Source organism: Arachis hypogaea, chromosome 19 (genome assembly GCF_003086295.3).
Source record: "Arachis hypogaea cultivar Tifrunner chromosome 19, arahy.Tifrunner.gnm2.J5K5, whole genome shotgun sequence".
NCBI classification, from domain to species: Eukaryota; Viridiplantae; Streptophyta; class Magnoliopsida; order Fabales; family Fabaceae; genus Arachis; species Arachis hypogaea.
In genome coordinates this window covers 140,510,356-140,526,035 of record NC_092054.1, presented here as the reverse complement: position 1 = coordinate 140,526,035, position 15,680 = coordinate 140,510,356, and the positions used below count along the sequence as shown (strand labels likewise).

The 15,680-nt window shown below is 34.2% G+C and overlaps 3 protein-coding genes across 3 annotated transcripts; 1 reads left to right on the top strand and 2 right to left on the bottom strand.

The window, feature by feature from the left end:
* Nucleotides 1-8,717: 8,717 nt before the first annotated feature.
* LOC112778892 (leucoagglutinating phytohemagglutinin-like) lies at nucleotides 8,718-9,196 on the bottom strand. The gene is made up of 2 exons (XM_025823165.1): nucleotides 9,162-9,196; nucleotides 8,718-9,051 (listed from the first exon to the last, which is right to left on the bottom strand). The coding sequence occupies exons 1-2, from the start codon at nucleotides 9,194-9,196 to the stop codon at nucleotides 8,718-8,720; spliced, it is 369 nt and encodes a 122-aa protein (XP_025678950.1).
* A 1,564-nt stretch (nucleotides 9,197-10,760) lies between these two features.
* Nucleotides 10,761-12,455, top strand: LOC112776988 (uncharacterized). The gene has a single exon (XM_029295786.1). It carries the CDS (start codon nucleotides 10,761-10,763, stop codon nucleotides 12,453-12,455), a length of 1,695 nt encoding a protein of 564 aa, XP_029151619.1.
* Nucleotides 12,456-12,614: 159 nt separating this feature from the next.
* On the bottom strand, nucleotides 12,615-13,148 carry LOC112778890 (galactose-binding lectin-like). Its single transcript, XM_025823164.1, has one exon. The coding sequence runs from the start codon at nucleotides 13,146-13,148 to the stop codon at nucleotides 12,615-12,617; it is 534 nt and encodes a 177-aa protein (XP_025678949.1).
* Nucleotides 13,149-15,680: the final 2,532 nt, after the last annotated feature.

Below are 15,680 nucleotides of genomic sequence, written 5' to 3'. Positions count from 1 at the left end.
GCGACCGCGTGAGCGACGCGATCGCGTCGCATGGATTGTACAACACCCTAGGACGAGACAGAGAGTTGCGCTGAAACGGTGCTGGAGTCGTGCGTTTAGCACAATGTCCAGCAACGTGATCGCGCGACCCACGCGATCGCGTCATCCCCTCTCCTACCCCTCTCACGCGATCGCGCAACCTACGCGATCGCGTCACCCCCATTTTCACCCCCACCACGCGACCGCGTCCCCCACGCGATCGCGTGGATTTGAAAATATAACCCCCCAACCACACAAACCCTATCAGTCGTGCAGCCCCCCAACCCTCTTCTCCCTCTCTTCCTCCTCTTCTCTCAACCACCACCCAGCCACTATTGCCGCCGCCCCGACCACCACCCAGTCGCCGCCGCCGCCCAGATGCCGCCGCCACCGACCCCCTTCCTCCCTCCCCTTCTTTCTTTCTCCTTCTTCCTCTTTCTCCCTCCTTCTCCGCCACTGCCCTCCGTCGCTGCCCACCTCACACCGCCGCACCCCAACTCAGCCGCACCCCCTCCGCCACCCACAAGCTACCCCCCTCCCTTCCTCAATCAATTACCCTAAACCATATCCTCATTACCCCCTTCGCCACTGCCCCCTCAGCCGCCACCGCGCCGCCGTACCCCTCCACTGCGCCGGACGCCGCCACAGCCACCACCCAGCCGCTTTCTTACCCCGTTCAACTCCTCACGCCTACCAGGTTCCGATGAACGCCGCCTTCCTATCCTTCGCAGTTATTTTACAATTTTTTCTGTTTCTGTTCATAATTAGGATAGATAGATATGCATGCTGTAGTGGATTTTTAGGTTGTTAGGTAGCTTAGGCTGTGGTTAGTGGATCTAGGTCTGTTTACTTGCACTGTTCATGCTTCTGTTTTATCAACACTGCAATTCTGCTGTTCCTGTGACTTTGTTCATATGCTGTTATTTCCTGCATTTGCTGCTTGTTACTCTGAATTTTCATGTTTCTATTAATTATAGATAACTGCAGCAAGCTTTTAATTCATATGAACTGCCTTGTTTGCTGTTTATTTTCCGGGACAATCCAATTTTAGCCGGAATGCTGCCCAAATTTTTTGTGAATTATTTTCATTTATGTTTTGGTTTGGCAATCTAAACTCTGTTGTCCTCTGCCTCATCCAAACCACTTCATGAATGCTATGGCAGACTTTTTTATCCTCTTTGATTCCCTGGTTTATAAACTGCATCTGTGATATTCTAATTCCAATTCTTGCTTTCTTTATATCTCTGTGAATCAACATCACCCTATTTTCCTTATTAGGTTTTGAGTTATTTTTAGTCATAATTGTGAATCCTTGTTATATGGAATATTTTCTTTATGCCACTTACCTTAACCCACATTTTACTGACTCACTAATTTTAATTTAATAACTTCTTTTTCAAATTCTAACCATACTAACCTTTTCAAAATCTCTTTTTTGATTTTTTTTTACTTTCCTCTAACTTTCTAACCATGGCATAATGACAATTTTTCTATTTAACTTGAATTCTGATATATTTTGGATTGTCAATTCTTCCTTTCCAAATTTTAACCTACTAAATAATTCTTAATGCACATTTACTTGACTCATTTACCTCATTCTAATTCTCCTTTGCCGCTTTGAGTTTTCTTTGTTTAAATTGCCTATTTGCTTCCCTATTTTTATCCATCTCCTGGTTTCCCATTTTTCAGGATGTTTGCCTCACAGAGGAAAGGAAAAGGCAAGGCTACTGGCAAGCGCAAGAGAGGAGATTCCTCCCAGTCCATCATCGCCCTCATGCATGATTCCTCATGGCGGGAGAAGAACTTTACACAGCAGGAAAAAGCTGACCAGCTGCTCCCTGCAACTGATCCAATAAAATTTGCAAACTGGTACTGTGAGCTGAAGTACCCGGCTTTTTCAAACTCCAGGAATCTATACCTGGAGAGAACTCTAAAGATTCCAGAAGCACTCCAGCAGTACACCACTGAGCAAATCAAGCAAAGGGGCTGGTTCTTTCTGGAGAGAACACTGACAGAGGTCAATGCATCTTGGGTCCGAGAATTCTACTGCAACTACTACCTCACCACCCTAGATGCCGTAAACCTGAGAGGAAAACAAATTCTGGTCACTGAGGAGGCCATAGAGGACATTCTCCAGCTCCCAGCCAAGTCCGATCAGCCTGATGGTTATTCAAAGGCTGAGGAGGACATGCGCCTGATGCAGTTTGATTGGGATGCTGTAAAGGCACGGATAGCTCTCGACCCGACTGTTCCTTGGGAGATGGGTCAGGACACCACCATGCCTAGAGGGATCAAGGGGGCATACTTAAATGATGAGGCTCGGTTATGGCACCAAATCTTGAGCAATTATGTCATGCCGAGTACTCATAAGACGGAGATCCCAGCTGCTATGATCACCCTCCTATGGTGTGTGCTGGAGGGTAAGGACCTTTATCTACCACGCTTTATCCGGCATTATATGGCCAGGGTCCACGTCCGAGGCACCCTCCCTTTTCCGTACCTGGTTACACAGCTGGGCCGTCAAGTTGACGTGCCATGGGAGGATGCCGATGAGAGACCACCAGCGGCGGACTTAAGGAAGATCATTCCTCACAGCAGAAACTTCCTAGCCTTGGGCTACAGACCACCACCCTTCACTGCTACAGATGAGACAGCCTCATCATCTGCTGGACCCTCTTTATCCACAGCTGCCACTGCTGCTCCTGCTGCTACCACTGCACCTCTACCTGCCTCTGAGCCCGTATACTGCCTCGTGCACCGCCTATTCCGATAGCTTGATCAGATGGAGCGCCGTAACCGGCGCCGGTATGAGAGATTGGAGCGTCGCAGCCAGTGACGCTATTCGCATCTGAAGCTGATGATCCGACAGGGTGGTGACATCCCCTCTGAGCCCGACACACCATCTGAGCCATCAGAGGAGGAGGAGGATGAGCCCGAGGAGGAGACTCATTTCTAGGAGGAGACCCATCAGCAGGCAGCCACAGAGCAGGCCGCCCCGCATCAGGAGGTTACACATCAGATTGAGGCTGCAGATCCGGAGATCCCGATCCAGTCAGCACCACCTCTACAGCAGCCAGACCCTCAGCCCACCACCACCACAGAGCCTCCAGTTACCATCTCTACCAGTGATGACACCCATTCACACCCGACTTGACTGAGCATCAGGGACGATGCTTTAAGTGTGGGGAGGTCGCCATCTCTGGCGTTTTTATTTTGGTGAACCACTACATCTCTTTTTCTTTTATTTTGGATATTTTTCTGTATTTTTTTCTGAGTACTTATACATTGCTGCTTTTATGTATTTTTACTCTATTTTTGCATTTTGCATTTTTAGTTCATATTTTTAGTTATTTAGTTTAGTTTGCAATTCTGACTTATTAGTGAATTAATTAGTATAGTTTACCCTTTTTAGCATAAGATAGCATAGTTTAAATTAAAAAAAAATATAAAAAGGAAGTAAGCTAGGAAATTGAACATAACAGATTTAAATCCATAAACCTTGTATATATAGCATTACATCATATAGTTAAGTTGACAATATTTCATCAAGGAGGAACATTAAAACTTTAAAGGCTACCCTAAATATTTTTTTATGAGAATAATGGAAATTTTTAACTAAACCTGCATAACATATATGAATAATATATGATGCTTGAGTTAGAGAACACACAGCCTGTGAGTATTGAGCTTAATTGTATGGTTGCATTCAAACCATAATTTCATTCCTGTGTGTTTCGTTTCTTTTTATTCTGATGTTCTTTACTTTGCTTTAATCTATATGTCCAATTATAGAATATAGATACATGCCAAAAGAATGATTAAGGCCATCATTTGATTTTAGCTCACTTACCCCAAAATAACCTACCTTTCACATCACCCTTGTTAGCCCCCTTGAGCCTTTAAAATTCCTTTTATTCTATTTAGCCACACTACTAGCCTTAAGCAGAAAAACAAAAAAAAAATCCCAAGTTGAATCCTTGGTTAGCTTAAGATAGAAAATTATAAATAGATTAAAATGTGGGAAACCTATTGGGAACATGGATGATAGAAACAAAAGGGTAGAAAAGTTAAAAGAAATAAAATAAAATTTGGGAAGCATGCTCATGAGAAATCAAAGTGATTCAATTACCATGTGCATAAAAAAAAAGTTATTTTTTTCAGCATTCAATAAAAGGGGATACAAAAAAAATTTCCCAATGCAAAATAAAAGTAATGCACATAGGATAAAAATAAAATTAAAACATGAGCATGTAACAACAAGTGGGATAATGTGGGAAAATTGGTAAAGAAAGTTTTGTTCTACTAAATATGTATGTTAGGTGAGATCTTAGTCTAATTAAGGATTCACTTATTAGCTCACTTAGCCTTATACATATATCCTTACCTTCACCTTGGCCCCATTACAACCTTAATTAAAGACCTCATGACTTTTGGTATGACTGTACTCTATAATTGTTGATTGGTTAGATGAAGAACAAAGTGATAGAAAGTAAGAATAAAAAGAAAAATAGAGTGAATAAACCCAATAAACACTGAGTGACTAGAGGGTAAACACAAAATCCAGTGAGGGTTCAATAGCTCATCAGCATATATCTGTGCTTAAATTACTAATTGTTTTGCAAGTTTGTACAATATTTCCCATCTCATTTGCTAAAATGCTTTATTATTTAAGGGTTGGCTATATATATATATATATATATATATATATATATATATATATATATATATATATATATATATATATATATATATATATATATATATATATATGACTCCTTGAGAATGTGGATTAATTTGACTACATGTAAGCTTTATATATGAGTGGATAAATTGGAATTGCATGACTCATTTAGGTAGATGCATTTAGAATAGGTTGCATTACATAACATTCCACCACTTTAACCTTACCTTATTCTTTACCTTGGATTTAGCATGAGGACATGCTATTGTTTAAGTGTGGGGAGGTTGATAAACCCATATTTCATGAGTTATTTTGTGCTTAGTTTGAGTGATTTATTCAATCCTTCAACCACTTATTCATATTAATTGCATGGTTTTACTTTCCCTTCCTTATTATGTGATGTATGTGAAAAATATGTTTCCTAAGCTTTAATATTAATTATTTTAATTACCTTTATTTCCATTCGATGCCGTGATTAGTGTGTTGAGTAGTTTCAGATTTTCTAAGGCAGAATGACTTAAAGGATGGAAAAGAAAACATACAAAAATGGAAGGAAAGCACAAAATGGAGCTTCTGAAGAAACTGGCATCCACGCGATCGCATGGACGAAGCGATCGCGTGCCAAGCGCGAATCAACAGCGACGCGGCCGCATGACTGACGCGACCGCGTGGCAAGGAAATGCTCCGAATGACGCGACCGCGTGACCCACGCGGACGCGTGACAGAGGCCACGCACCAGAAATTGCAGAAAACGCTCATAGCGAATTCCGAAGCCCTTTTTGGCCCAAATCCAAGTCCAGAAGGCATAGACCAGAGGTTATGAAGTGGGGGAATGCATCCATTCAGGGAGGGCTCGCCAATTTTCACTTTCCATGATTTAGATTTAGTTTGAGAGAGGTTCTCTCCTTTCTCTCTTAGGATTAGGATTAGGATTTAGGACTTCTCTTAGTTTGTAAGAGTGACTCTCGATCCAGGTTTAATATTTACTTTAATGCTTTTATTCGTACTTATAAATATTGCCAACTTGACTTATGAAACCTTTTCCATGTTATGATTTGAATTAATGATTATTTGAGGTATTTCAGTTATTGATTGCTTTCTCCTTAATTTGTGTTACCATTGCTTTCCATTTAAAGGAAATTTTTATTCCAACAATTTTACTTTTTTCCCTTTTGGTCTTGGTTAAGAAATTAGTAACTCAACATTATTAAACTAAGTATAATTGATAATCGTTATCTTGCTAATTGAACTGAACTTCAATAATCCTAACTTTTTCTTAGGAAATAAATAGGATTCGAAGGTCAAACTAATTAGTCCCTTGACTTTCCTTTACTTTAGTAAAGGTTAACTAAGTGGGATTTAGATTCAACTTTCATTATTGTTGAGGGAGATAACTAAGTTGGACTTCCAATTTCTCTTATCTTGCCAGAAGTTTACTTTAGAGTATTTATTTACTTTAATTGCCATCTACTTCACCTGTCATTTAAATCACTTGCTTTTCACCTTCTAAACCCCGATTACAACCTTTATAGCCAATAATAAGAACATACTTCCTTGCAGTTCCTTGAGAAGATGACCCGAGGTTTAAATACTCGGTTAACAATTTTTAAAGGGGTTTGTTACTTGTGACAACCAAAACGTTTGTAAGAAAGGTTGATTGCTTGGTTTAGTAACTATACTTACAACGAGAGTTTATTATAACCTTTAAACCATCAATCCTCAACTCTTTCAGTGGGGTTTTCTTGGGCTTAGCAAATTCTTGGTCTAACTCTTGGATTTTAATATTTCATTCAGCCACTTAAGATTAGTTACTACTGGGCTGAAACATGTTTAGTAATCAAACTGGGCTTTTATCACTTGAGCCATGAAACAATTTTATTTTTCATCTGCACACTAAACCAAATTCATCATACAACTAATTTAAAGCAATTAACAAATTAATGATTTTCTAATTACTATTTCAAGTTTTTCAAACTCAACAGAGGTGTTCCGAGCTTAGGGAGGAATCGGCCAAGATATGGTTTTGGTTTCTTGTAGTTAATGTTTAATGTCACGTGAAAACTTAGGGTAGAAGGCCTTAAGATAGGAATGAACTGAATGAATTATTGATGGACTGTATATATGGTAGTATATGATGTGTGTATAAAGGATGAATGAATTTGTATGAGTTGGATTATGATTCTGATGAGTATAAATTAATGAAGCAAACACAAGTAGCATACAGATACAGCAGGTAGCAATTATAGCAGGTAAGCATAATGATCACATAGGCAAGCCCAATTAATGCACGATCAAACAAAACACAAATATGCATATGATGTATGCCTGCCATATGGCTGATGAGTCTCATCTGTCAGTTATATAGCCAACCCGACATGTCCTGGTAGCTAACCCTGGACAGAACACCAAACACGGAGCAAGTGGGACATCGCCGCAACCCTTGCATCTTACCCGCGTACCTAGAGCAAGGGAACCACCTCACCCTTGCCTCTTACCCAGGTGGTGTTACAGTTCTCAACCCGGAGCAAGCGGCGACAAAAATTAACCCTTTCATCTTACCCGAAGTAAAGCTAGATACTCCTATTTGATATGAACCTGTGGTTTAGGAAAAAGAACAAACACGTGGTGTGCAAAAATTAGAAAGAAAAAAAAATAAAGGATTAGAAGTCAAATTAGATAAAACATAAAATGAATAGAACTTTGAAACAGAACAAACAATAGCATTGCACCAACTCACACTTATCTTTCTCGCATTTTTTTATTGTGAATAAAAAAATAAAAAAATTCAAATGAGAATGAGCAAAAATTTTACCAAAATTACCGATCAATTTACACAAATCAGATATGAGGAACAAATTCAAGAGCAATTAGATATGACGAACAAAAAAAAGTACAAATTATAGAACAGCTCAATAAGAAGCCAAATCAGAAAATATAAATTAGGGAATAGATCTGAAAATATGAATTTAACTTAATACGTATTAGTAATAAAAAGTTTGAATGAAAAAATTTTGAAATTTGAAGCATCAAAACAAAAATTAAATTAGATTTATGAAAGAATAAAAAATTTTGAGAGAGGAAATACCTAATAAAATGAAGTTAATTTTGGAGCTGAAGAATGAGATGAGATCTTGAAACTGAAGAATAAACTGAGATTTTGAATATGAAGAATGAGTAGTGTGATCTCCAATTGAGAGCCGAAGCCAAGGGAAGAAGAGGAACTCCCAAAATTGACGGAGCCAAGAGAAGAAAAGGAGCAGAGTCGTCAAGGAAAGAAGAAGAATAGTGGAGTAAGCTGAAAACAAATTAAAAGACCGTCAAAAGTGAACAGTAATTTTTTACGGTCAAATATTTATCAAAAAAAAAGAGAATTTTCGTAATATTTGTCATATATATTTACACTTAACTATGACTGTCAAAAAAAGATGTTAAAATAACTCTCTTTTCTTGTAGTGATTGTAATAAAAAAAAATTTGGAGACCAAAATATCCAATACAAAATTTTTTAAAAATCTATTTAAGTATATACTCAAAAAATTTATATGTTTATCTAATTTTTGGTGACTATATGTTTATCTAATTAAATTATTTGTTTAAATATTCTTTAATAGCAGTAAATTTAAAAATTAATTAATTTTGCTAATGTGATATTTAACATATAATTTATTTTATTGTCCGAGTAAAACTACTCTTTTAGAGTCACACTGCATGAAATTAAGTTATTCGCAATGATATATATATGTATTAAAAAGAAGCCTTTATTCATATATTAGTGGAATAACAAAAGGAAAATACAAACACACATGCGATAGATCAATAACAACATCAATAATGGACTAGAGAGGATCAGAGTTTAAGAGTAGCTCTTGTCCTTATTTAATTTATCAATATATATGATGGATATTGGATGAAGAATACTCGCATATATAGCTGTCTTGGTGTGAAGTTAACAGTGAAAAACTGTTATCATCTTTACAAAAAAACATTTGCATACGAGTCTTTTCCATTTGGATATGATATCACACGACGCTTGCAATATGGGCTTCATTATTATCGGTCACCTTCTCCAAGACTGAGGAGAATGACCAAGATTTTATGTTCATTATTTCCGAGTCGTCTCCGGTGGAGGCGGAGAACCCTACCGTGACCCACTCCGGCAGAACTTCTTTCAAGTCAACCGAAGACGACAATTCGATGTCATCGTCAACACCGTCGTACTCGGCAGAAACCTTGAGAACCTTAGTGGAAGGATCGAAGGTAATTGTCACGAATTCCGTTCCTCCATTCTGCCAATACGTCCACGGCGTAGTACCATCTGGCTTTGAGATAACGGAGTTGACATCAATGGCGGAGCTTCATTCAGACAAGGGGGGCATGGCCCCCCCAAACTTTTTATAAAAAAATTAATAGTACTTCATCAAAAATGAAAAATTGTTCAATTGGTTTAAATACTTTATTATAACTTGAAGTATCCAAGTTCAATTCCCATCTCATACATTTATTGTATAATAATTTTTAGTGAGTGGGCCTTTGTTAACTTCACAACACATTAAAATTAAAAGATAAAATCAAATCAAATCAAAAAAATTATCTAACAAAAAAAATAAGAATAACAAAAATCATCTAATAATCAAATCAAATAAAAAAAGATCATCTAATAAAATAAAAGATATCTAATAATCAAATCAAATAAAAAAATAACTATAAAAACACAAAAGATAACCTTTGCTTAGTGAGTGGGATTTTGTTAACTTCACAACACATTAAAATTAAAAGATAAAATCAAATCAAATCAAAAAAATTATCTAACAAAAAAAAATAAGAATAACAAAAATCATCTAATAATCAAATCAAATAAAAAAAGATCATCTAATAAAATAAAAGATATCTAATAATCAAATCAAATAAAAAAATAACTATAAAAACACAAAAGATAACCTTTGCTTCTCAAAACACACGCTATGCTAATGCCTTGGCTTCTCTTCTCAAAACAGTGAAACACGCTACTTTGCTTCTCTTCTCAAAACAGTGAAACACGCACGCTACTGCTTTGCTTTGCTTCTCAAAAAATTAGGTATTTTTTATTTATTTAATTTAATATTATTTTATATTTTATTATTTATTTAATTTAATTTTTTATATGATAAAAATATTATAATATTTAATAAGTATTGATATTATTGTATTTTGATAAATTTATAAAAAAATTTAATAAATATTATAAATTTTAATATTTATCCTTCTAACTTTTTTTTTTTACATATTTTACAGAATATATATTCAAATTTTTATACAAAATAATGATGAAAAATCAAAGAATTGATGCATTTTTTAAGAGGAAGGCTAATATTCAAGAAGGGGAACATATAACTTCTACAATATCAACACTTGTAGATAGTTCTTCTACTATAATGAATCACGAAGAAAGTGAGATACAACCTCCAAAAGTTCAAAGAGTTGCATCTGATGAGTTTGATCTTAATTCTTTGGAACGAGACCCTGGAAAACGGCTTCAAATTTGGCAATATCACCCAAACCAGAGAGATGAGGTTAGACGAGCTTATCTTAAATGGGGTCCATATCAAAAGCATCTTGACAATTATCCTTTATCTGGTACGAAGCATCCAAGACGATTTCAATATGCTTGGTTTGGTATTTTTCCTTCATGGTTAGAGTATTCACCTTCTGAAGATGCTGCATATTGTTTATTTTGTTATTTGGTTAGCAAAAAACCTAGTGGACGTAATGGGTCAGATATTTTTATTAGTAAAGGGTTTAGAAATTGAAAAAAAGTTAATGATGGAAAGAATTGTGCTTTTCTTAAACATATTGGAGATCCTTGCTCACCACACAATAATGCAGTTGGAGCATGTCTAGATTTATTGAATCAGGCAAGTCACATCCAAAATGTAATTGAGGATCATACTTCTGAGGAAATTCAAAAGAATCGATTGCGTCTAAAATCCTCCATTGATGCAACTCGTTGGCTTACATTTCAAGCTTGTGCTTTCAGAGGCCATGATGAGACTCCAGAATCAAAAAATCGAGGTAATTTTCTTGAAATGATAAAACTCATAGCATCTTACAATGATGAAGTTGCAAGAACTGTGTTAGAAAATGCTCCATATAATGCTAAATATACTTCACATCAAATTCAAAAAGAAATCTTGCATATACTCTCAAACAAGGTGAGAAAGCATATTTGTGAAGAAATTGGAGATTCCAAGTTTTGCATTGTAGTAGATGAAGCTCGTGATGAATCCAAAAGAGAACAAATGGCACTTGTTTTGAGATTTGTTGATATACATGGTTTTATTCAAGAGCGTTTTCTTGATCTTGTACATGTCAAAGATACTACATCATTAACTCTAAAACAAGAATTGTGCGGCATTCTTTCTCGACATGGTCTTGATGTCTCTAATATTCGTGGTCAAGGATATGATGGCGCTAGCAACATGAGAGGAGAATGGAATGGGTTACAAGCATTATTCTTAAAAGATTGTCCTTATGCTTACTATATCCACTGTTTTGCTCACCGATTACAACTTGCATTAGTTGCTGCATCAAGAGAAGTTATTCCTGTGCATCAGTTTTTTTCAAAATTGACTTTCATCGTCAATATCATTTGTTCTTCTAGTAAGCGACATGATGAGTTACATGCTGCCAAGACAGATGAAATTATCCATTTATTAGAGATTGATGAACTTGAAACTGGTAAAGGGGCAAATCAAATTGGTACTTTGAAACGAGCAGGTGATACTCGATGGAGTTCTCATTTCTCTTCTGTTTGCAGTTTGATAAATATGTATGGTGCAACGTTGACTGTTTTACAAAAGATTATTGTTGATGGATCAACTTATTCTCAGCGTGGTGATGCAGATAGTGCTTACAATACCCTGACCTCATTTGAGTTTGTATTGATCTTGCATTTGATGAAAGATATGATGGGAATAACTGATATTCTTTGTCAAGCTTTACAAAAGCAGTCTCAAGATATAGTTAATGCTGTGCAACTAGTTCATTCTACAAAAACACTTATCCAAAGCATGAGAGATGACAGATGGGAGGAATTATTAAAAAATGTGAAATCATTTTGTGAGCAACATGATATTCTAATTCCTGATTTAACTGCTTCTTATGTTGCAAGGCAAGGACGCTCGCGTCACCAAAAAGATCATATTACAGTTGAGCATTATTTTAGAGTGGAGATATTTTTAGTCACAATTGATAAGCAATTACAAGAGTTAAATAGCAGATTCAATGATCAAGCAATGGATCTACTAAGTCTGAGCTCTACTCTCATGCCTAAGGATGCTTACAAAAATTTTGACATTGCTAAGATTTCTACTCTTGTTGATAGCTACTATCCCGAAGACTTTACTGAACAAGAGAAGATTAATTTGCCTTTTCAGCTTCAGCATTTTATTCTTGATGTTCGTCAGCATCCAGAAATGAAGAATTTGTCAACTATTCATGAACTGTGTAGATGTTTAGCAGAAACAAAAAAGTCAAAAGTGTATTACTTGATTGATAGATTGATTCGTCTGATATTAACTCTTCCAGTATCTACAGCTACTACAGAGCGATCATTTTCAGCAATGAAAATAATAAAGACAAGGTTAAGAAACAAGATGGAGGACGACTTTCTTGCGGATAGTTTGGTTATTTACATTGAGAAAGAAATTGCTGAAAAGTTTAGTTCTGACTCAATTATTGAAGATTTTAAGTCATTAAAAACTCGAAGAGTACCGTTATAAACTATTTTATATTTTTTATCTGTAGAATTATTTATTTATTATCTTATTAGTAACAAACTTAAAGAATAATTATATTTATAAATTTTATTTTGATATAAATATTATTATTAAATTTTTATGTTAAGTTTCTGGCCCCCCAAAATTTTGGTTCAAGCTCCGCTACTGGTTGACATCAATTCCGAAGTGCTTCCCTTCTGGATCCCCATAGTTACGTTGGGTGCGGGTATCAAACTCAACGGCCACAAAATTATCATGGGACGCCGGGGGTTGGTCGGCGGGTCCGGCCGGTGGACCGGTTTGGAGTCCGAAGTGTGCGCCGTAGGAATTAGAAGGGAGGACTGATTTGTAGGGAGCAATGAAGAAGGTCATGCCCTCAGCTGGAGGCTTGCTGTAATCAGGTTCTTTGTTGAAGAACTTGAATTTGGTGGTGATTTTTGCGACCTCTCCGGTTTTGCTGTCGTAGAGGCGTATAGGGTGGGAATATGAGACTCTGCCTACCCTGTTTTTTTCCAACTTGGTCAGTTGTATTTCGTTATCGATTACGGTGGCATCACCTTCGAAGGTGAGGAGACTGCAATAATCACCGGGGGTAGGTTTATCGAATTTTTCGAAGTTGAAAGTGACCTCTTCTTTTGAGTTCACGCTGTGTGTGTGGATGGCTATCAAGGCAACAACAAGTGCAAGAATTGCCATGGCGGTTTATGGTCGTTACGTGCGTTATGATTGATGATGAGTGATAATACTACTTTGTGTTTCTGTTTGAGGATGCAATTTTTTGCTCACCTCTTTGTCTCTTTATATAGTGGTTGGATGACGGGAAGGGGCCCACCTTAATCACCATGCATATTGCATGCTAAACTCTTCTGGACTTTTTTAATTAACAAATTTGTATATTAAAATCAAGAGTTTTGTTAGGTAGCTAATGACTTATTTATACAATATGTACAATAAATTATAATTCTTGACCTTTAAATTTAGAGTTATGGTATCATGTCATGATACTATTCATTCCAGAAGTCTACGCTCATGGAAAAAGTAACACTAATATTTATATCTCTAATACTCTCTAAACCTTCATTATATGTATTGTATAAATATTCTATTGGCTTCCCATACTTTCTCTAAAATCAATCACCACAGTCAATTATCAGGATAAAATACATCTTGAAATATAAATATATATTAAAAATATAGGAGTGTTAAAAGACTAGTAAATTTTGTGATTTGTAACTATTAATTAATTATTATTAATATTTTTAATAGTGTGAGATTATATTTAATGGTATAGAATTATTTATTTTTTTTACTGATTAAATATCGACTAAATTTTAATAAAATTGTTGACCTCTAGATTTTTTCTTAAAAATAAATTAAATTACATATATTTATACACAAATATATTAATAATTAATTTTAGTGACTAATTTTAATGTGTAAATAACATTTTTTATTACAAAATATGAATTTTTTTCTTCTATTGTTATTATCTTTTTCAATATTTAACTCAAAAACCCACATGGATACAAACTAGTGTAATTTCCTCGACACTTTTTAATCACTCACCGGCTTACTCTCAATAACTTAATATTTAATTCTCTTATACAAATCAACTCGTCCTACTAATTTCGGTAAACATTAAATAATTAAAATATAAATTATAATATTTAAAATTTAAAAGGTACTTATTGAAACACTAGGATCTACTATATTATTATGGAAAATTAAAGAGTTGATACATAAATTTTTTCTTTTTATAAAATACTTTTATCATATATAATTTATAAAAAAATATTTTATTAACTGAAACAGTTGCATCTATAACCTTTTAATTTCAACATAACATACTTATTATCTTAGCTAACCTCAAATATATTATTTATATATATCATAAAGAAAAGGATAAAAAACAGAAATAAGCCAAAGAAAAAAATAATTTACGTGAATAAGTTAAAATAAAAATTGCTTCATGAATCTATCAATGCATATTTATATGTAGTTCGAACCAACTTGGTTCGAATTACACACAAACACACGTACACACTAATTCGAAACCAGCTTAGTTCGAATTACACACAGAGTAATTCATGGTATAATTCGAATTATACTGTTAAAAAATTAATAATTTATTAAAAAATTATTAAAAAATTAATAATTTAAAAATTAAAAAATATATATTTTATTTCATACGTTAAAAAAAAGCTAACAAAATATTTAATTACGAGACTTCTTTAAAATATTAATGAGTTATCAATTCGAATTCCATACAATACTTTTCTGTCCATTTTTAATAGCTCATGAATATTTTTAATAAATTTTTTTAATAATTTTTTTTAAATTATACTACAAAAAATATTTTATCCTATGCAAAATAATTTTTAAAAAATGGCTTAAAAAATGTTAGGAGTACTATAAAAATTTGTAATGTTATAATAACTTAGGTAAATACATGTATGTACTCAAATTTTAAATAAAATATTCTACATAGTCAATAATAATTTAGAAATGAAAGAAAATATTTTATTCCATACAAAATAATTAAAAATATATTTTATTCTATACAAAATAATTTTAAAAAATGGCTTAAAAGATGTTATGAGTACTATAAAAGTTTGTAATATTCTAGTGATTTAGGTAAATATATGATAAAAATATTTTTTCTTTAATTTCTAAATTATTAGTGACTATGTGGAGTATTTCTTTAATGTCCTCAGTCATTAGGACATTATAAATTTTTATAGTACTTCTAACATCTTTTAAGCCATTTTTTAAATTATTTTGCATAGAATAAAATATTTTTTTGTGGTATAATTTAAATAAATTTATTAAAAAATATTCATGAGCTATCAAGAATGGGCAGAAGAGTATTGTATAGAATTCGAATTGCTCAACATATAATTTGAATCAGAGTGATTCGAACTTCCCTATGCGTAATTCGAATCATGTAATATCTCACCATATAATTTAAATAATTTTATTAAAAAATTATCATGAATATTTTTTTAATAAATTTATTTAAATTATACCACAAAAAAATATTTTATTCTATGCAAAATAATTTAAAAAATAGCTTAAAAAATGTTAGAAGTACTATAAAAATTTGTAATGTCCTAATGACTTAGGACATTAAAGAAATACTCCACATAGTCACTAATAATTTAGAAATTAAAGAAAAAATATTTTTATCATGTATTTACCTAAATCACTAGAATATTACAAACTTTTTTA